Here is a 21,317-nt window from a genome sequence, read left to right on the forward strand (position 1 = left end):
ATTTTAAACAATACAAAGGCAGTTCCTTAAAATGCGTGTTCTGATTGGACAATGTTGACAGTGACGTCATCCAGCGTATCCGCCAATCAGACATAGGACTTTACTATATCTTATTTGCATACGGACTTGTAAATAAAAAAGACACGACCCATCTGGTGCTCATTCTTTTGCTTTTCCGGGACTTTTTAACTCCTCTCTACTATGCCTGAGCCCGCTAAATCCGCCCCAGTTCCGAAGAAGGGCTCCAAGAAGGCGGTGACCAAGGCCCAGAAGAAAGATGGCAAGAAGCGCAAGCGCAGCCGCAAGGAGAGCTACTCCATCTACGTGTACAAGGTGCTGAAGCAGGTCCACCCCGACACCGGCATCTCGTCTAAGGCCATGGGCATCATGAACTCGTTCGTCAACGACATCTTCGAGCGCATCGCGGGCGAGGCGTCGCGCCTGGCGCATTACAACAAGCGCTCGACCATCACGTCCAGGGAGATCCAGACGGCCGTGCGCCTGCTGCTGCCCGGGGAGCTGGCCAAGCACGCCGTGTCCGAGGGCACCAAGGCCGTCACCAAGTACACCAGCTCCAAGTGAGCAGGCCCGCAGCTACCCACAACCCAAAGGCTCTTTTCAGAGCCACCCACACTTTCAGAGAAATAGCTGGTGCATTACGTCTGTAGTCTAGTTTCTCTTAAAAGGGTCAGGGGCTGGTTTGGGAGCGGAAGAAAACTGGAAGGCAAGGTAAAATGTTAAAAAGTCCTCCGCACGCATTCTTGGGTAAACATTTAGGAGCAGTGTCATGCCAATTTAGTTCTTTGACGCCCTTTGAAAAAGAGGCTTTCAGGTCTTGTTCTCTCCTACAATAGCCAAAATTCCCCTTTTGGTAACACTTTATCAAGGCAAGTAACGCCCCGTCTCTGATTGGGCAGCAGCACTATTTGAAAAGCCGGCCGTGGTCTGCAATTTACCAGATAGTCTGTTATCTGGTAACACTTTATCAAGGCAAGGAACGCCCCCGTCTCTGATTGGGCAGCAGCACTATTTGAAAAGCCCGCCATGGTCTGCAATTTGCCAGGTAGTCTGTTATCGGGTTGTGAGTTTCCAAGAGAGTCTCCGGAAAGTACAATTATGACTTCTGCCTTTTCTGCGGGAAGGCACCGGGCTCTGAAGCCAAAAACCCATGAACTGAAAATTAACAGTTTTGTGTTCTGCACTCGGATCCTGAGCGAAGTTAACTTCCTGTCCATTTCCCTCAAACCACCGAATAGTTACTAACAACACTGCCTACCCTACGGAGATATTAGGGTGAGTTGAAATGATTTATGTCGCAGCGCAATGGGAACATTAAAGGTCAGGGAAGCTCCTTAAGGATAAAATGTTTAATGAGGAACCCAGCAACTTGGGAAAGTCGCGTTTTCCAATGTTTAATCGAAATGCGTTGGGTGGGAGATATGCCTGGACTCACCGGGACGACGGGGGGCGGCGGGCAGTTTTCAGGTTGAGAGTTGAGTCCACGATTAGAAGTCCTGCGAAAGAAGTCGAAGAACCCAGTGTTAAAGAGAAGCAGACCACAGAGGTAGAAAATTGACCAAAAGCGTGGGCTAGCTAGCAATACCAGGGAGTGAAGACTTCCAAGGCACGATGGAAACGGGAAAGTCCTTCAATTCCCCCCTCCCGTGCATCTTTCAATAGTCCCTAAATTCTTTCTTGCATCTCAGTGTTAACATCCTCTGCCACCCTATCATCCCCTCTCCAATAAATGATGAGTATTGTAAATCCAGTTTTTCATTAACACAAAATAACAAGCCCTCCACCACATCCCCACACCAGGCTTCAAGTCACCTGTTAATTTTTCCTGTCTTTATTGTCACTTTCCTTAAAGTTGTGGGTGTGGACTCGATCTCGGAGGAACAGTCTTGCTCCCGTCACAGGCAACAAACATCCCCAAAGTTGTGCCAATAGGTCAGCGGGTGGTGCAAAATAGGCAGGTTTGTCGTTCACTTCTCTAAAAGGAGGTTCTCTTTCCCCAGTCCCTGCGCCCCTGTCGTTAAGGCTTGGGGGTTGGTGACAGAGCCCACCGACAAGCTACCCTACTTGGTGGAGAGCAGTCCCCTAATTTCATTGTGTTCCTGAACTCGTCGGCATCATGCTCATCCTCTCCTCTTATTTGCTCTTTCGGAGGTTGATTTTTTTCCTCCATTCTTGAGAGATCATCTAAGGGATAATTACCGAGTGGGTTGGATAGGACTATTTGTCCTCTTCTGCCATCTTGTGGCAAAACAGCAGAAGCACAGATCCACGGCGTTGTGTTTTCTAGACCCAATTGAAACCTTTCCTAACTTCAACTTGCTGTGGACAGTCAGTGAGTTGAGGTAGGTAGAGTTACCGTTCCTGTCTTCCTTTGACCGCTGGATTTAACTCAGTTTCTCCAAGAGTCACTCGTGGGCAGGAGATGGAGGGAGACAGAGAGAAAGTCGTGTTGGGTTTTGTGGTTTGGTCAGAGCTGTCCAAACGAAAAAATCAAGAACCAAAATACTCTGCACCCTAAGATAAATAAAAAATAATAGGGTTATGTGCTCTCTAGTTCTGGTCCTCATGGTCCTCAAAGTAATAAACACTTGAGTGTTTCCTGTAAACTTAAACACCTGACAAAACAATGATACCCCTAATTTTTGCTAGGCTGCTCTTTGAAGATATGTCAGGACATATGATTATCATGTGACTAAGTTGCAATTTTTCCACTGTAAACAGGCCAATGTAAACTCGGTAACCTTGGTCACTTTGCAGTTTCCCTCCGCCTTAAATACTTGTGTGTGTGTGCATGTGTGTGTGTGTGTGTTTTCCCCAAAGTCGAATTCTCTTGCCCTCTTTGCAGGGAGACTTTTTCTTTTCTTTCCAAATGTTTCTGTTCTTAGTCCTCTTATGACAATTTCTACTGCTTAACCAAGTGCACACATCTATTAAAATACTTGTATTAGTTTGCTTGGGCTGCCACAACAAAATACCACACATTAGGTGGCTTAAACAACAGAAATTTATTTTCTCCCTGTTCTGGAGGCCAGAAGTCCAAGATCAAGGTGTTGGCAGGATTGGTTTCCCCTGAGGCCTCTTTCCTTGGCTTACAGCTGGCTGTCCTGCTGTGTCCCCATATGCCCTTTTTTCTGTGCTTGGGCGCCTCTGGTGTTGCTTCTTCTTCTTATAAGGACACCAGTCCTATTGGATTAGGGTCCCACTCTTATGACCTCATTTAACCTTAATTACCTCTTTAAATGCCCTCTTTCCAAATACAGTCACATTGGGGTTAGGGCTCAAACATGAATTTTGGGGGAACACAATTCAGAACTTAAGGCCATTTTCCATGCTTTGATCCCAACCTTCTATTCCAAATTGTCTTTCATAAAATGTCTACATTTAACTTAGACTGTGGCTAGAGAGATGGTTGTGATATTCCCTAAACCAGAGGTTAAGTCAAATGCTCACAAGGGCCCAGCAGATAAGAGTAAAAACGGCTGGATGTTAGAATCCATGCCTCATCTCCACAAAGAAAGGAGCTCTTTGCTATTTTTCTTAAAGTGCACAGATGTTCAACACTGTATATCATTTTCCCAGTTTTAATAGCATATTTCCCTGTTCTCTTAGTACTGCTTTAAGAACAACCACAGCACAAGGATGTTGATAAATGCCAGCTAACACGTGGAAACTAAGTGGGAACTGCAGAGAACTGAAGAATACAAAGCCTGTGCAAGGCAATTCCTCTTGATTGTTCCCTCGTGGGGCTGCAGACCCAGGGACAGCGAGTCTTTCAATTTTTCAAGACGATATGCATTTTAAAAAGGAATATTCTAAACTTTCAATGTGGGCAACTAATAAAAAATTTATAACATGGTGCAAACAAAAAATGTCTGCAAGCTTCATCAAACTCTTAATCTCACAGCTGGAGATCTCCAGACATTAACAGAGATTTCTGTGCCTGTGACGAGCTGTCCAGTATACCCTCCCTGCCACCAAAGCCCAGGTCCAATGCCCAGATCTCCCCAGCTTCCTAAATCCTCAACTGAAAAGAATCTGTTCCTCACTGGACAGCTCTGGACAGAGCACACGGTCACACACACAGCAGACATTCCAGAGCTACTTTCTGCAAGTTAAGCAAATGGATAGAGAAGTAAACTAAAAAAAAAAAAATTAAAACTCTTTAAGCTCACCACCAGTAATGAGATAAAAATGGTGAAAGGTGTTTGGAGTTGTTTATTGTGGATGAGTAGTTATCTGGATAAATAAACCTATTCTTTTCTAATTATGTTACATTTCTCTTATTGTACTATGTTCTCCTCTACTTACTTTTTTTGGTCCTGTCTCAAAATTTCCCCCCTTTTCTTTAGTGATTGTTCCCAGCTCTCCTGAATAAAATGAATAAAAGGAAAGAGGAAGGTAGAAGCCACAAGGATCTTACGCTGAAGCTCCACCTCTTCCCTGCCTAGTATGACCACCTTCTGCAAATGGCCTACGCTTGTTCCCTGAACCCCGCTTGTCTCTCTCTCTATTTTTAGCCCCTTATTTCTGACTGTCTATTTAAATGAAGCATAGACTCTCAAATTCTGTTTAAATCAGACATCTATCTAGTGAATCACCGATTTTAATTTTTTTTTTTTACTTTACCTCCATGCATATGGGAGAAGTAGGAAGAACCAGTTGTCTTCTTTTGATTTAACAAAGAAATATCACAAAGATAAAGCTCTTGAGGCAAAAAGGGGATGCAAATTAGCATCTTATTACTACGGCAACACATTTTTAAAAAGAAAGACAATCAAGTACAGACTTAGAATTTAAATGTTGCTGTCATAGGTCATAGTAACAATCTCTGAAGTTGATGTCTTTGAAAATCCTTCATCAGAAATATCAGGTCCATTTTATGAAGCCCTACAGGATCTCTTCCTCTGCAGCTACAAGGAAGGGGATTGTCTGATCTTACTGATCCCCTGTTCCTCAACTAAAAGTGATCTCCAAGGTCTCTTCCAGCAGAAATAAATCTGTTACTAAAAATACATTTCCTTCATGAGGGTCATTTGTTAGCTATCACTAGCAAATGTAACATATGACGAGCTTTGTTTCAATCTTGGAAAAAAGCAGTACTATATAAAGAGAGTGTGCTTTGAGGACCCACAGTCTCTGGTTCTTTTCAAAATGACTATCTTAATATAGGTGTTCTCTTTTCATTTTTATGCTTGTTAATAAGAAATTCTTCATAGACAGCAGAATTAGAGCCTCGTAGAAGATTAGGAGGTAAACAACTTACCACTTTGAGAAGATGCTCAATCTATGGTTACATTATCCAAGAACAAACTGAAAATCTATTTCTCAAATAGGACCCAGGAGAAAATAGGAAATAATGTTTCATCTTTCTTGGCAATTTTTTTCTTTTAGATTAACCACATGTGCCTCTGGTAATCTGTGAGATTAGAAAGCTTGTTACTGAGAAGAGTGTTTTAAAATTCATCTCAGATGGAAATCATATGGGCATATATGTGGGCAAGAGTGAAAACGGAATGGGATCTCACCTGGCACCTAAACTGAATATTGTGGTTCTGTACTGTGATGGGAATTTCATGTGAAAAAAAGCAATCAGTCAATAAAAGAACTTTAATGACAGGATTTCTAAAACCTCTATTGCCAAATTGATAAAGATGTTGCCTCCATTTTGGAACCAACAGAAAATCAAATATAGCCCTTTGGCCTTCCTTTCCAGACACCTGTGTAGATATTAGGTATGCTTGTATGTAGTCTGTCATAAATTAACACATAGAAATAGACAATATAAACAGTATTGTAATGGAAAGCCTTTTATGTGGATACTCATAAAATAAATGCTTTTTAAAATAAGCATTGTGTCATTTTAATGAAACCATTAATATAAGCTGTTCCCATACTCTTTGCAAATAAAAATTATTCATTGAAAAAAATGAAATGAGAGAGATGCACATCAAATTCACGAGAGTTGCCCTGAGAAAGGGAATATTAGGATTGGGGATGCAGTTGAAGAGTATTTCAATTTGATGTGGGTCTTTTTGTTTTCTTAAATATAAAAGACATTTGTAGTGAATATGCAATAATGTTAAATAGTAGATCAATTCTGTGTGATCATTTTTGGTACTCTTCTGTAACTTTTTAAAAGTTAAAAGAAGAAGGTGAGAAATAATGTCAAACTCTGGTGTTTGGTGTATTAGAAATTGCGGCTTTTAACGTATTTACCAAATCACAAGTGCCTAAAATGAGCCACACAGTGTTCTAGATGCTACAGAAACCACAGTGGCAAAACAGACAAAAATCTCTGCTCTTGTAAATATACATCCCATGGGGGAGAAAAGACTAAACGAATAAATAAAATCTACTGTGTACTACATAGTGATAAGTGCTAAGGAGGAAAATAGAGCAGAGGGAGAGATTGTTGGGAGAGCTGTTAAATACTCTCAACTCCCTGTAACTGAATCTCTGAAACTGAAATTAGCTATATACGGTTCTTTTGAACTCTAAATGTACATTCTTGTTTACAGTATGGGAGCAGGTAGAGATGGAGACCTTTCAACTGATGGGCTAATATTAATTCTCTGTTCTCTGAGATGCGGCACGTGACGTTTCTCAGTTAAAAACTTCAGATTTGTAATTTTCGTCACAAAATATTCCTGGGATGAGAGTACTTCCCTGGCCGTTGCCCAAGGTTTTTTTAGGTACAGAAATAGGACAGGGTTGTGAAGATTATGTTCTAACTGCTTCCAATATTTTTCGAGGGGCAAAAATATTGATAGCAGAGGATGGTTTCGATCCATCGACCTCTGGGTTATGGGCCCAGCACGCTTCCGCTGCGCCACTCTGCTAGGCACAATCCACAGGGCTTTGAAGTAAGTCTTTTAATTATATGTTCCTTTAAAGGTTGCTGTTTTCGTACGTTAAAAAAAGTGATTTTTTTTTTTTAATTCAAAATCCATTCATTGGTTTTACGCATGCTTCAAACAGGTGAATGAGTCCAGAGTACATTGACTCCAAATATTCTGAACGCAAAAAAAAATTCGATGTTTCTGTTAGGAAAACAGCCCGTCGCCAGCCTGCCCCTTTCACCTAACAGAAGCGACTCCAGGTCTTATTGTCACAGAATGTATGAGTAGGCCAAAATTCGAATGTAGAAAGTATTCGACTTCTAAACTGCAGCATTTTCAAGATGATTGGAAGAATTAGAAAAAAAAGAGGAATTAGAAGAACTGGGGGGAAAAGAAAAGTTAAAATTGCTGCATTGGCCGGGAATCGAACCCGGGCCTCCCGCGTGGCAGGCGAGAATTCTACCACTGAACCACCAATGCTAAGCTGACAACAAGCCTCTGTTAACTCTAGAAATGTTTTCTGCCTGTTATTTTTATCGAAATATTCACATTTTTTAAAACAGAAGGCTGTTTAGTTTTTCTCTCATTATCTAGAACCTGGTAATGCTCCTTCTTCCTTTCTTCTCAGGGAAATCCCCCTTGCACTGCAAGTTCAGAGCGTCCCCGCGACACTGGAGGCTGGGGCGGGTGTGGGCGGCCATCCGGGGCGCGTCTCAGGGGCGCCCTAGGACCGCTCCGGCGGTACCAGCACCTCGGCCCCGGCACCTAGCGGGGCATCCAGCACCCTCGGCATCTTTTCCGCCGCCGCTCGGGGGCCCTGGGGATCTAACTAGAAGCCTAATTCCCTACTTTGCTCTGGAGGCGGGAAATATTTTTTGTCTGTGGGGAGGCTCCACGTCCGGGCGGGTTCTGGAAGGAAGGGGAGTAGAAGAAACAGGGAACAGAGGCGGGAAAGAAGAAGAAAAGGGAGGGGAGGATCGAGGAGGAAAGAATCCGAGGAGCGGAAAGAGGCGGGGAAACAAAAGGAGGAATGGAGGGGAGGAACAAGAGGGAAGAGGAAGAGAAACTGGAGCCTGGCGTTGTTCTCTATTGGTCGCTGGGCGATCTAGGAATTCTATGGGTTTGCGGAAGCTTCGGTTGCCGTGGTCATGGAGGCGGCACTGGAAACTCCTTCCAGTCAAATCGAAAGCAAAGGTCTCATTAAAAAGGTAATTTTCCAAAAAAAGGTACGATGAGTCTCATACAAATATAAAAATGAACCCCTTTTAGATTTTATTTAACTCATTAGTGAGGTAAGTGGTGAGGTGGTACTACCACTTCAAAGGAGAATTCAAGAAATGGGTGCCACTTATAGATCAGGAATATTGAAAAATATGTGTAAATAAGGTCAAAACTGGCTTTTCAGCAGCGGGGAGGGGGGCGGAGGGGGATGGGGGGAGGACTGGGGAGGAGGAAAATGTCCCATCACGGGACAGAATTAATTTGCATGTCTATAGACACGAAATATTTTCTATTGCTATCAGTTATCTACAATTTACAGAGTTGTAAAATAGCTCCCATAGAACCAGAATCAGATAATACAAAAGGGTGTGCTGTAATTTTCCCTTAAAGCGCAAATTTTCCTGACAGTCGTTTTCTTTTTCAGGGAAATTGCCGTCTCTGAGGACAAACGGTAAAAGCTAAACTTAGAAGTTAAACACACCTTTAAAAGCTCACCATTGCTCAAAGCCAAGGGCGCCGCTCTGCTGTTTCTGATCATCTTCCCTTAAAGTCTAGGGTGGGGAGTTCTTAACATGTGGGTTCACAGATCCCGGTAAAAACGTGATGAAAGATCTGAGCACACTCCCTAGAAGCCCCTGCATACACACATGTATTTGCATTCAATTTCAGGTTTGGGACGGAGGATGAGTCCCTTCACCAGTAGTTCTGGGGTCTCTGTTCCCCCTCTTTTAACCTGGAAGGTGGTCTTCATTAAGCACCATCCTCCCCGTGCTACTCATTCATTCAGTCTCACCCTTACCCTCTTCAGGACCTGCAGCCTCTCCTTTATGAAGGCCCCACATGGGGGCTCAGCTTAGATTGGGGGAGAGGAGGAGATAACGTGTAACTGGATATAGATTAACCTGTGTTCCTTAAAATCACGCACAAGGCCCTCCCTACTTGCCTCCCCTGACACACACCTCATCTCTTCCCACTCCAGGCAGTGTACACTGTGCTCCAACCATGAAGAACCATGCAGCTATTCAGAACCCTCCAAGCACAAGCCCAGAACAAGCATTTACAGTGTCTCTTCCCTATGCTCATAAAGCTCTTCCCCCAGATATTCATCTAGGTCTCTCATCTCCTTCAGTCTCTCTCCTCCTTAAGAGTGTCCATCATCTATGAATTATAAGTCATCTTATCCCCGAGGCCTTTCCTGAACTCTCTATTTGACAGACAACACCCTCCCTCAGAAAAAGATACACACCCTCCCCTCTTTCTTTTTTTTTTTTTTGTGAGGAAGATCTGCCCTGAGCTAACATCCATGCTAATCCTCCTCTTTTTGCTGAGGAAGACCGGCTCTGAGCTAACATCTATTGCCAATCTTCTTCCTTTTTTCTTTTTTCCGCAAAGCCCCAGTAGATAGCTGTATGTCACAGTTGTGCATCCTTCTAGTTGCTGTATGTGGGACACGGCCTCAGCATGGCCGGAGAAGCGGTGCATCGGTGCACACCCAGGATCCGAACCCGGGCCACCAGTAGCGGAGGGTGCGCACTTAACTGCTATGCCACGGGCCGGTCCTCCTCTTTCTTGCTTTGTGTTTTTCTTCATAGGATTTAGTTCCTTCTGACATACCATAAATTTTACTTTTTTGTGTGTGTGTCTGTGTGTGAGGAAGATCAGCCCTGAGCTAACATCCATGTCAATCCTTCTCCTTTTTGTTTTTTCCCCTTTTCTCCCCAAAGCACTAGTAGATAGTTGTACGTCATAGTTGCACATCCCTCTAGTTGCTGTATGTGGGTTGCCGCCTCAGCATGGCTGGACAAGCGATGCGTTGGTGCTTGCCCAGGATCCAAACCGGGGCTTCCCATAGCAGAGCGTGTGCACTTAACTGCTAAGCCATGGGGCTGGCTCCCAAGTTTTACTTTATTTTCTGTCCACTTGCCAGATTAGATGCCTCAAACAGAAGGAGATTTTTGTCTGTTTTGTTTGCTACAATGCCTGAAACCATGCAGACAACTACTAGATGCTCAGTAAGTACTTATCAATTGAAGGAATGAATGAATGAATTTGCACCCCTTATCTTGGTGTTGTTCACATAGTACACCCTTGAAGTGCACAATGTTGATTGACTCCTCAGCATTCCTCTTTTGCCTCTTCAAGTTAACATTGCAAAACTCCAATCTCAAGATCTTCCAATTAGTTTAAACTAGTGGTTCTCAAACTTCAGCATGCATCAGAATCCCCTAGAGGGCTTGTTGTGTTACCACCAAAAGGGGGTCTTCTATTCACGGCAAGACAAGCCAGCAGTCGAGAGGCAAGGTGGTAGGAGAGCAAGGGTTTTTATTACAGCTTGCCAGCAACATGGAAGATGGGGGACTAATGTCCAAAAGAACCATCTTAAGGGGGTCACAGATCTTCAAGTGGGTTCTATAGGCCAGTGGGTTACAGGGGAGGAGGTTAGGAATGTTGACCCTCTGGTGTTACATACTGGGAGTCACCACACCAGATCTTTCAGTTCTCATGGATATCAGTATAGAATCTCTGTCCAGCCCGCCCTAAGCCCTTAATGAACTTGCCTGTAACTTGCTACAGCAGGCATTTCCCAAAATGCAATTCCTCTGCTATTACTGAATAACCTCAATTTCTGGTAATTTGAGCTTGCCTTGATTTACCTCTTTATTTAGGTTGACATCCCCTAAGTGACTGTGATACTGGCTCAAGACAAGGTTGACATGAGGGAAGCCATGTTGAAGAAAAGAAACCCTATTGTAAGTTTGAATGACCTCTGACAAACTAACCCAGCTGGATGTGCACCCTCCAGGAGGTCTAACTGCTCTGCAGATTTTACGACCCCTGCTTGTGCATGTACCTCCCAGCTGTGATAAGATGATAACTTTGTTCTTTTGAGTTGCTTAGGAATGTGATGACCCCCAAACAGAGAGTCTATGCAGATAGCCATCATCAATGAAAACTGAAAGATCTGATGTGGCACTCCCAGGCTGTAACAGCCAAGGGTCAGCATTCCTAACCCCCTCCCCAATAACCCACTGGCCTATATAACTGCTGTAAGATTTTGTGCCCCCTTAAGATGGTTCTTTCAGACATGAGTGGGCCATCTTCCCCCTTGCTAGCAAGCTGTAATAAAAAGTCCTTTCTTTCCTACCACCTTGCCTCTTGGCTATTGGCATGTCTTGCGGCGGGCAGAAGGCCCCACGTTGGGCGGTAACAACTGGAGAGTTAAAAAAAAAACTGTACACCAATTTTTATAGCAGCTTTATTCATAATCACCCCAAACTGGAAGCAATTAAGATGTCTTTCAACAGGAAAATGGATAAACAAACTACAATACATCTGTACAATAGAATACTATTCAGTAAAAAAAAAGAAAATGCTATTGAAGTAAGTGCCTGGCATGTAACAGACACTCAGCACGTACTTCCCTGAGCACCTCTAAAAGAACCTCCAAGGCCAGGATTACTGTCCTAATTTTTCAGATAAGGGAGTAGAGAGGTTAAGTCATTGTCCTCAGTCACTCAGCTGATAATAAATGAAATCAGGAATTGAAGACAAGAATATTTATACTTTATTAATAGAACAATACATAGTTACCACTCAACTTGATGGAGATCCAGGGTGTCTGAGGCCTATACTAGGCACAGAGGAATGACAAAATGAACAATGAAGAAAAAACAGTCCCAATTTCAAGTAACTTATGTTTTAGGGAAAAGAGACTGGGAAGTGATGGCTGAGGATGCAATACAGTACTTTAAAAGACACAGTGCGAAGGACTGTGGGATGCCCATGTGTGAACAAGGGTAGAAGTCTTTACAGAGGAGGTGAAATCAATCTGAGGGGCATTTGAGAACTTTCCTATGTGACAGTATGTTTGTAGGAGTTTTGTTTGTTTGTGTTTAGTGTCAATAGGATCTGAGTGTGCATTCTATTTTGAACCAGAAAGCCCCCAACAGCATGTTTTTTGGTAATTATATCAGTGCAGCTTCTTCTGCATAGAGTTTCACATTTAATATATTTGCTAATTTAAAACTTTAAAAAGTAGAATTTCATTGCTTGCATTTCCTTGCTCATGCAGTTAAACATTTTTCGTGTTTCTTAGAAAACATTTTATAGTTTGAGAAAACTTGGATCATATCCCTTGCACCTTTTTCCTTTTTCTTTTTGAGTTTCATGTTTTATTATATAACACATATGGACTACAGAAAAATGTCTTTTAAAAGATAGATGTACCCGAAAAATGACTGGAAATTCACCACGCAAGAATAACTATTACTAAAATGATTTTGCTGTTTATCCTTCTAGACTTCTCTCGTGCACTCTTGTGTGCAAATCACATATACAGTAATTTCCTTGTGGTGACCCTCACAACAATCTAGAAATACAAATATTACTTCCATTTTCTAGATGACCTAAAAAAAAAGGACTAGGATTCACTAACGTTAAGTAATTTGACTCGGATCATTGGGTGCTACGTGGTGACACTGGAAAAAGAATCCTGTTACTTCTCTTTTGAATGGCTTCCTTTCTCTCTTTACATTCTGGTTCCCTCAACTGTAATGTTTGGAAGTTGGTCTAGAATCTAAATTATAGACTCTCTCTCATGTTCCTTTTCACTGTTTCCACAAGAAATCTGCTTACTATATCCTTAAGTCCTCCAGTGTTGACTTTGGAAGAAGAAACTCATGGAGCATAGAGGCAGCCAGTCAGTCAAGACAGGCCAAAAATTTGGAACAGGCAGTTTCAAAATTAAATTGCAGAAGAGCAGTAAAGGTTGACTTTCAAGTTTCCTACAGGGGCCACTGAAAGGAAAGTGATTCCATTTTCAGGGACAGGGAATACAGAAGGATGGGCAGGCCTGCCGGTTTTGTTTCTCAAGGTGGTGATTAAGTTATTTACTGATGATCTCCTCCACATGGTGAGCTCAACACTTTAGGTATCTCAGCTCCACTAGAGGCTCACTGGAGCAAGTAAAGCATTGGATCCTTTTCTCCTGCAAAGTCTCATTTCTCATTCTATTCTTATTCTTTGGATTCTGTTTCAGCAACAGCTGAATCATCCTAGAAAGTCAGAGGTGGAGAAGAATCAAATTCAGTAAACCTGGGATCCTCGTTAGCAGGCGGAGGAAGAGAAGGGAAAAGAGGCTGTGAACAACCACATAATTTTTACCTCTGTCTCAAGAGACTTTATCTTGTACTTTTACTTTGTTTACTTTGGATTCAGCAAGGTATAGTAGAAAGATTGGGATGAGAGAGCCATGGAAGAGAGGAGTTTGGGAACTTAGTGTGGGACAGAGGTACTGGAGCAGCTCAAGTCCTGAGATGTGGTTGTGGTGGGTTTACCTGGCAAAAGGATCCCCTGTAGCTCCCTGGTATGTGGAATGCCTTCGAGCCTCTGAAGACTGAGGCGTGACAGGGATGGGTAACACTGCTCCTGTCTTGGGTGAGCAGGCCTTTCATCTCTACATCCTCAGCACCAGATTTGCAGAATGACCTGGCTAGTACTTTGTAAAAATTTGTTGAATGGGTGTTTTATGAATGTCTCTGGATAGAAAATAGATTCAAATTTTTTATATCACACTGTTCTAATTAGAAACGTATCCTATTCAGTTCAGAGTATTTCTTTGTGATTTCTACCAACGTGGTTAATAATCTATTACATCACATTGATGTGTTCTAAGATTCCATGCTATAGGATTTCACCTGAGGCACAGGCCCGAAAGAACATAAAAATTTTCCTTTTCACTTATTACAATGACAACTATCAACCAGTATTTGATATGCTGTTTCTCCTCTTATTGCATGGTTCCTCAGGTTCAAAACTTTATAGATACAGTTAGTTGCTGTTTTATACCAAAGTTCTTCATGCTTATATTTTTTTAAACATGTAACTATGTAAAGAGTTTTCCATAAAAATAAAATTTCTATGACATCAATGATGTAATATCTCAGATAATTTTTAAAAATTCTCTTAAAATAGAAGTAAATATCACCATCTGCTGTTACCCAGGGCACCATTGTAAGGAAGATACTGATTATAGGTGAAGAAATCTAATGTCAGAGGGGTTGGGTAATTTCCATAAGTTACGTAGCTGGTAAGAATTACTGCTGGGATTGGAATGTAGGTCTCTCCAATTCTACATCTTAAGTGATCTACTTGTTTTAAAAGTTATTTTGACTGTAGAAATTGTGGAAAATAAAAAATGTACAAAGAAATGGTGGGGCCCAGGGCATGCCACCCCAAAATATCCCACAATAGCATACTGATTATTTTGAATTAAAGTTACTTGAGAAGCAAAAGCACAATTCTGACCCTCCTGTCTCTGTTCTCCATGAAAGCAGGAAATAAATCTCCCGTGTGAAAGGTGCTCTCCCTACATCCTTACCACCAGAGCTAGGGGATTGAGGGCTGAGAAGCCTGCATAGACAAACCTTGCTAATTTACTACCTGGACCCTAAACTCTGCTTAAATTCCTCACTAATTACATACTTCAACTCTAGGTTTCTTTGTCCTATCATTCCTCAAGTTTATTGTTTCTTGTGTAAGAGATATATTTACGGCTTGCTTTGTTCACTCTCCAAACATCATTTCTGTATGATCTCCAATACATATGTATTAAACTGGGTTTTTCTCCTGTTAATCTAGTCTTGTGTCAATTTTTTAAATTCATTTTTTTTTTTTCTGTGAGGAAGATCAGCCCTGAGCTAACATCTATGCTAATCCTCCTCTTTTTGCTGAGGAAGACCGGCTCTGAGCTAGTATCTATTGCCAATCCTCCTTCTTTTTTTTTTCCCCCAAAGCCCCGGTAGATAGTTGTATGTCATAGTTGCACATCCTTCTAGTTGCTGTATGTGGGATGCCGCCTCAGCATGGCCGGAAAAGGGGTGCGTCGGTGTGCGCCCGGATCTGAAGCCTGGGCTGCCAGTAGCGGAGCATGCTCACTTAACCACTACACCATGGGGCCGGCCCTGTCAATTTTATTATTAGTCCAGCCACAAGAACACAAGAAGGATAGAAAGAGGGTTTTCCCTCTCCCTGAAAGAAGAAAATAAAAGTCCAATGTAATCTTACACAGAGATGACCACTCATGTTTTGGTGGTTTCAGCCTTCTTTTCATTGCACATGTAAATATAGGGCTCTATATGTATATATATTTATATAGATTCCACCTAGTTATATATACTTGGAAAAAAATCATTATGATTTTGGCATATTATGAGAAGATAATCAGAAAATATACCCATGTTGATAATGTTTCTTCTTAAAATTAGAATTTCAAGTTCTTTACAAAAGTCAAGTTGGACATGATTTTTTGAAACCAAAATTATTTTAGATGTTATGTCTATAGAGTCATTTCTCACAAACTCTTAGCATTGGAATGAAAACAAAAGAGTGGAAATAGCATTGTTCTAATGTCAGGAATACAACTTAAATATCCCTTTATAATTACTATATTTAATATCTGTTCATTATTGCCTTATGTATTAAAAATTATAGGAAACTGCTTACTAAATTAACCCTTTTAATGTCCTACCTGATTCTTTCACGGCCTTTGAGAGTTAATGAACAATAAATTTTTAAACATCTCAAGTCATCTGATGTCTATTCAGTGTTTGGTAATCAATACTGTGCCATAACTACTTCCTGGTAACGGAATGGTTTGACCTAGTCTTATTTTATATTCTCTTCTGAGTTAGACTATTCTCTTCTGACATATGGAAACACTTAACTTTTCAAAAGATAATTTTTTCTTTTTTTTCTTCAAATCTAAATTTAGATTTCAAATGTAATCTCCAAGCTACAAGTCATACTCAGACTTTGAGGCTTTGGATCCTGGATCCTGGACGAATAGCCCGGGAAGGAGGAAAGAGGGCAGCTTGCTCAGGACCAGGGCAGGACTGCTGACTCTACGGGAACCTGAGCACGGCCACCAGCAGCAGTACACATCAGTAGAATGCCTCACAGCAGATTCAGCAGTGGACTTCTGGACTGCCTGCTGAGCCAGTTGGACAAAGCAAACCTGAATTTCTACTAACTTGGATCTTAGGCTGGATCAAGACTGCAGTCTTCTAGAAAAAGGACCTCAAACAGTGGACTTGTGTTTCCTTTATCTTTCCATTAAGCCACAGTACAAAGAATTATCAGCAGGAAGAGTATACTGTACACTGAATGAGTATATCAAGTCAGGTACTATGGGCTTATGTTTCTCTTCACTTTGGAATGAAATTTCCACGGTGGACAGAACAGTGGGCTGGGAGTCAGAATCCCTGGCTTTAACTGTAGATTTGTTACTTTTATGCTGTTAGATATGCAAATCACTTAACTCCTCTAAGCCTCAAATTTCTACAGTAATTTCCTCCAGCTTGTATTCTGTGATTCTTTTTAATTACCCAAAGCACCTTGGATGGTTCTGGGCACTTGGCAGGCCTCAAGAAAAATACCTGTAGACTGAAAATTACTTCTGAAAGTTCTGAAATGGCCAGTATTTGCTGAGGCAGATCTTGAAACTTAATTATATTAATAATAACTCAACATATTTGCTTCAGATGGACTTAATGACACTGGTGACTAGATTATTTTAAACCAGATAAACTCTGTTTACAACATGAGTATTTAATAGTGAGAGAAAAACTGGGGCTGTGACTAATTTCTATCAGGTATGAATTATTTCAGTGATTCATCAGACATTGATTGCATACCTACTATTTATTTGTCACTGTGTGACAAATGGTATGAAAAGATGAAAATGATACCTTATCTATTCTCAAACTACAGTTCATAATCTAGTGGAGATGCTAAGCATGTTTGATGTATTATCTTATTTGATCTTCACAACAATCATATGAAGTAGGTCCTATTGCTATCTCCTCTCTCTTGAGGAGGAAACTGAGGCACCAAGAATTAGTTGAGTTGCCCAATAACACCAAATGGTAATTGTGGATCCTAGATTCATACCTGAAGCCTGGCCTATCAACTATTCCCCCATCACAGCAGCTTGTGAAGAAGAATTAGTCCATACCACTTATTCCAGATGTTTTAAATGCATATCAAGTGGCACAAGCTACCCTGATCCTTTCCTAAAATCAAACAGAAGATAGGAGGTCAGGACAACTGTACTGTCGCAGTGGGAAATGGAAGAAGTTATGTTTGTTCTCTGAGCAGTTTTGTTGGATCCTTCTAATGAAATACAATTACTCCACTAGAATGAAAATAATTGCTACCCTACATGCACAGTAAATTTTGCCTGGCCTCTTTTAAAGCATTTTTTATCCTAAGTAATTCTTGTCTTAACTGCTGGTTCTGTTCTATCACTGATGTTTGGCCATTTTGTTATATTTTTTAAAAATCCTGATTGAGTTCCTACACTTTTGTAGGAGCTTTTTACTCTTTGGCAAAAACAATACAAGATATAGTTTTGAAAACTAGAGACAGAATTTGGCCATCAAATGTAAAAAAAAAAAAAGAAAAGATTATTTAGTTATGCCAATCTTTTTTTATATTAATCTTCTCCATTGAATGGAAATTTACTGAACAACAAAAAATTAGTATAAAAAAATGCAAATAGGAATATAAATCTTACTTACATGCTGAGGAGAAGAAAAAGAAGCAAGAAACAAAATAAGCAAATGACCTTTTGGAAGAATAGGATTGGGAAGGCCATCTAAACACTGTCCAGTGTCCACATTAGCAAAATGCCCAAGCTACAACTCTGTGTAATAATTGAAAAATCAGAGCCACTCTGACTGATCATTGGAATTGAGCAGGGATTCAAAAAAGTGTAAAACCATAGCAACAGATCAACATAGAATCTTTGGTCCACAAGGAACTTCCTTTTTTTTTTTTTGTGAGGAAGATCAGCTCTGAGCTAACATCCATTCCAATCCTCCTTTTTGCTGAGGAAGACTGGCCCTGAGCTAACACCCATGCCCATCTTCCTCCACTTTATATAGGACACCGCATGGCTGACAAGCAGTGCCTCGGTGCGCGCCCAGGATCTGAACCCAGGCCGCCAGCAGCGCAGCGCACGCACTTAACCTCTGCGCCAAGGGGCCGGCCCCCACTAGGAACTTTCTGAACTATCATTTGTTATTTATTGGCTGAGTTAAGTAAAATCATTTTCTTGTGTTATCCTGTTTTGATATTTGGTTAGATAAAGTTCAAATGATTCCTCAAGATACTTTATTAGAAGTTATGGCATGTTTCCTGTCTCCTACAGCTAAAGCCTTGGGCATTGTACTTTTGTTTGCCATGTCAGGGTCAAGAAAAGGAGGATAAGTCATGTGCCAGTCTTAATCCCTGTTCTTTCTCTTCAGCTATTTTTGCCCACTTAAATTCCTACTTGTTATCATTAAGCTGACTTAAGGCAGAGAGGGAAAGAGGGCGAGAGTGTGAGGCAGCCAGGGAGAAATATCTGTCACATTCAGAGTATCTCACCTCTTTCTTATCCACACTCATGCTACTCTATCTTGGTTGCAGATGAGAAGGGTTGCCATTGAGAAGACTGGTCTGTGGGTTTGTGACTACTTCAATCAACACAGTATGACAGAAATGATACTTTGACATCCAAGATTAGATCCTAAAAGGACATGTGGCTTCCACCTTGTTGGTTAGAACTCACTGTTGGAGTTCTGAGCACCATATTAAGAAGTTTGACTACTCTGAAACCATTCTGTGAGGAAGTGCAGGCCACATGGAGAGGCCACTAGCAGTGACCTGGCTGACATTCCCAGCAGAGTCTAGCCTTCAAATTATCCCAGCCCAGGTATCGGGCATGCAAGTGAAAACGGCCTTATATAATCTAGTTCCCAGTGTCTGAGTCTTCCCAGATGAGGCCCCAGACACTGTGAAGCAGAGACAAACCATCTCTGTGCCCAGCCCAAATTCACCCACAGAATCCATGAGCATAATAAAATGGTTGCAGTTTTATGCCACTGAGTTGTCACATGGCAGTAGAAGACTGGAATATTTACTGATCTTTGTATCCTATCTCTGTTTCAGTCTCTGGATTGTGAGCTTCTTGAGGACAAAAATCCTTCTTATCCATCTTTGTATCTTAGCACTGTTATTGGCAAGTGACGACTCTCAGTCATATTGGTGTGTGAATAAACTGCTTTTGTTGGCTAAATGGAATGGAATAAATAGGGAACCCATTTCTTTTCTCAATTTTTTTAAATTCTAAAATTTTCTACCTTTTAATGTACCATTAAATGTTGGGTATAGTAGAGCTTGAACTAATTGTGTAGACTCTTCAAACCAAAATAAAGATGAGAGAAATGACACAAAGTCCTATAAATATAAAATTTTTACTCACTTACGTATATTATCTTTTGATGCTTAACTATCAAAAAAGTTTGGGATCAATGGAAAACAACTTTTTAAACACTCTGAATTACATGTAAAAACACCAATGGGTTTCCCCGAAATGTAGACAACCCCATTGCATTAAATAACATATATACAGAAAAAATCAACACTCTTTAAGTTGGGAGGACTCTTCTGCTCTTGTTTTTTCTTTTTGAGGAAGATTGACCCTGTGCTAATATCTGTTGCCAATCTTCCTCTTTTTCTTTTTTCTCCCCAAAGCCCCAATACATAGTTGCGTATCATAGTTATAGAGATGTAGCTCTTCTATATGGAATGCTGCCTCAGCATGGCTTGATGAGCAGTGCGTAGGTCTGCGCCCAGGATCCAAACTGGTGAACCTTGGGCTGCCAAGGTGGAATGCATGAACTTAACTGCTATGCCACCGGACAGGCCCCCTAACATTCTTTAAAGGAATGGAAGACAACATAATCCAGACACTTTGCATCATATCAACTAAATGTCCAACATACAATAAAAAATTATCAAGCTTGTGAAGATATAGAAAAAATGTGAATCATAATTAAGAAAATCAACAATAAATAGAAACAGATCCCAAGATGATCCAGCTGTTAGAATTAACAGACAGGGACCTTAAAACAGCTATTGTAAATATGTTTGCTATAGACTAAATGTTTGTGTCTCCTTAAAATCATATGTTGAAGCCTTAAACCCCAGTGCAGTTGTATGTGAAGATGGAGGTCTCTAAGGAAGTAATTAATGTTAAGTGAGGTCATAAAGGTGGGGCTCTGATCCAATTGGATTAGTGCCCTTGTAAGAAAAGACACTACAGAGTTCTGTCTCTTGACACACACACAAAGAAGAGGCCATGTAAGCACACAGTGAGATGGCAGCTGTCTAAAAGCCAAGAGAAGAAACCTCAGAAGGAAACCTACCTTGCCAGCCCTTATTCTTGGATTTCCCAGCCTCCAGATCTGTGAGAAATAAGTTTCTATTGTTTAGCCACCCAGTCTGTGGTATTTTGTTATAGTAACCCAAGCAAGCTAATACAATGTTCAAGGACTTGAAAAAAAAAAAGAATATGAGGAATGAACAGACATAGAATGTCAGCAAAGAAATAGAAATTATTCCAAAAAAGGAAGTTATAGAAATGAGAAGTTCAATGTTTAAAATGAAAAAATTGAGTAGATAGGCTTAGTATCAGATTGGAGATAGCAGAAGACAGTGTCAATGAGCGTGAAGAAAGTTTAATAGAAATTATGCAATCAGAAAAACAGAGAAAAAAGATTGAAAAAAAGTAAGAGTCTCAATGGCCTATGATACTATCTGAAATGATCTAAAAGAAATGTAATTGGAGTTGCAGAAGGAGAGGAGAGACTGGGGCAAGAAATTATTTGAAGAAATAATGGCCAAAATTTTATCGCATTTGGTGAAAACTATCAATTTACAAATCCAAGTAGTTTAGCAAATTTCAAGCAGGATAAACAGAAAGTAAAGCCTACTTAGACACATAATAGACAAATTGCTAAAAACACAGGTAAAGAAAAATCTTTAGAGCAGCTAGAGACAAAAGATACAAGGGAACAAGAAGATGAATGACGTCCATATCTCATTAGAAAAATGGAAGCCAGGAGATAATGGAACGATGTTTTTAAAGTGTAAAAAGAAAAGGAAAACCTGTCAGCCCCAAATTCTATATGTAGTAAGAATTTCCTTCAAAAATAACAGTGAAATAGACATTTTTCATTTAAATAAAAGCAAAAGGAATTCATTGCCAGCAGACATGCTGAACAAGAAACGTTAAAAGAAGTCCTTTAATATGAAGGAAAATGATACTAGAAGGAAACTCGGATCTGCTATAGGTGATTTGTACTTTGTGTTGTATCCAATGAGGAGAGATATGCTGTCTAGTTGATCCACTAT

At 40.8% G+C, this 21,317-nt stretch overlaps 1 protein-coding gene and 2 non-coding genes across 11 annotated transcripts; 1 reads left to right on the forward strand and 2 right to left on the reverse strand.

Annotated features, from left to right (window-relative positions):
- Positions 1-186: 186 nt before the first annotated feature.
- Positions 187-16,428, forward strand: LOC101395204 (histone H2B type 2-E-like). Of its 9 annotated transcripts, none has more exons than XM_087438185.1 (5): positions 187-1,293; positions 8,503-8,529; positions 10,006-10,090; positions 10,745-10,828; positions 15,850-16,428. In XM_087438185.1, exon 1 carries the CDS (start codon positions 202-204, stop codon positions 580-582), a length of 381 nt encoding a protein of 126 aa, XP_087294311.1. In that variant the 5' UTR covers positions 187-201; the 3' UTR covers positions 583-1,293; positions 8,503-8,529; positions 10,006-10,090; positions 10,745-10,828; positions 15,850-16,428. The 9 variants fall into 9 exon arrangements, 8 of the variants coding, with proteins under 8 accessions (XP_087294311.1, XP_087294317.1, XP_087294310.1 ...); XM_087438191.1 differs by lacking the exon at positions 15,850-16,428 and adding an exon at positions 13,117-14,712; XR_015554020.1 differs by lacking the exon at positions 187-1,293 and adding an exon at positions 7,906-8,065.
- Positions 6,786-6,857, reverse strand: TRNAM-CAU (transfer RNA methionine (anticodon CAU)). Its single transcript has one exon. It is a non-coding gene; the product is annotated as a tRNA-Met (tRNA).
- Positions 7,267-7,337, reverse strand: TRNAG-GCC (transfer RNA glycine (anticodon GCC)). Its single transcript has one exon. It is a non-coding gene; the product is annotated as a tRNA-Gly (tRNA).
- Positions 16,429-21,317: the final 4,889 nt, after the last annotated feature.

Source organism: Ceratotherium simum, chromosome 13, assembly GCF_057802395.1.
Source record: "Ceratotherium simum simum isolate JZ-2026a chromosome 13, ASM5780239v1, whole genome shotgun sequence".
In the NCBI taxonomy this organism is placed as follows: domain Eukaryota; kingdom Metazoa; phylum Chordata; class Mammalia; order Perissodactyla; family Rhinocerotidae; genus Ceratotherium; species Ceratotherium simum.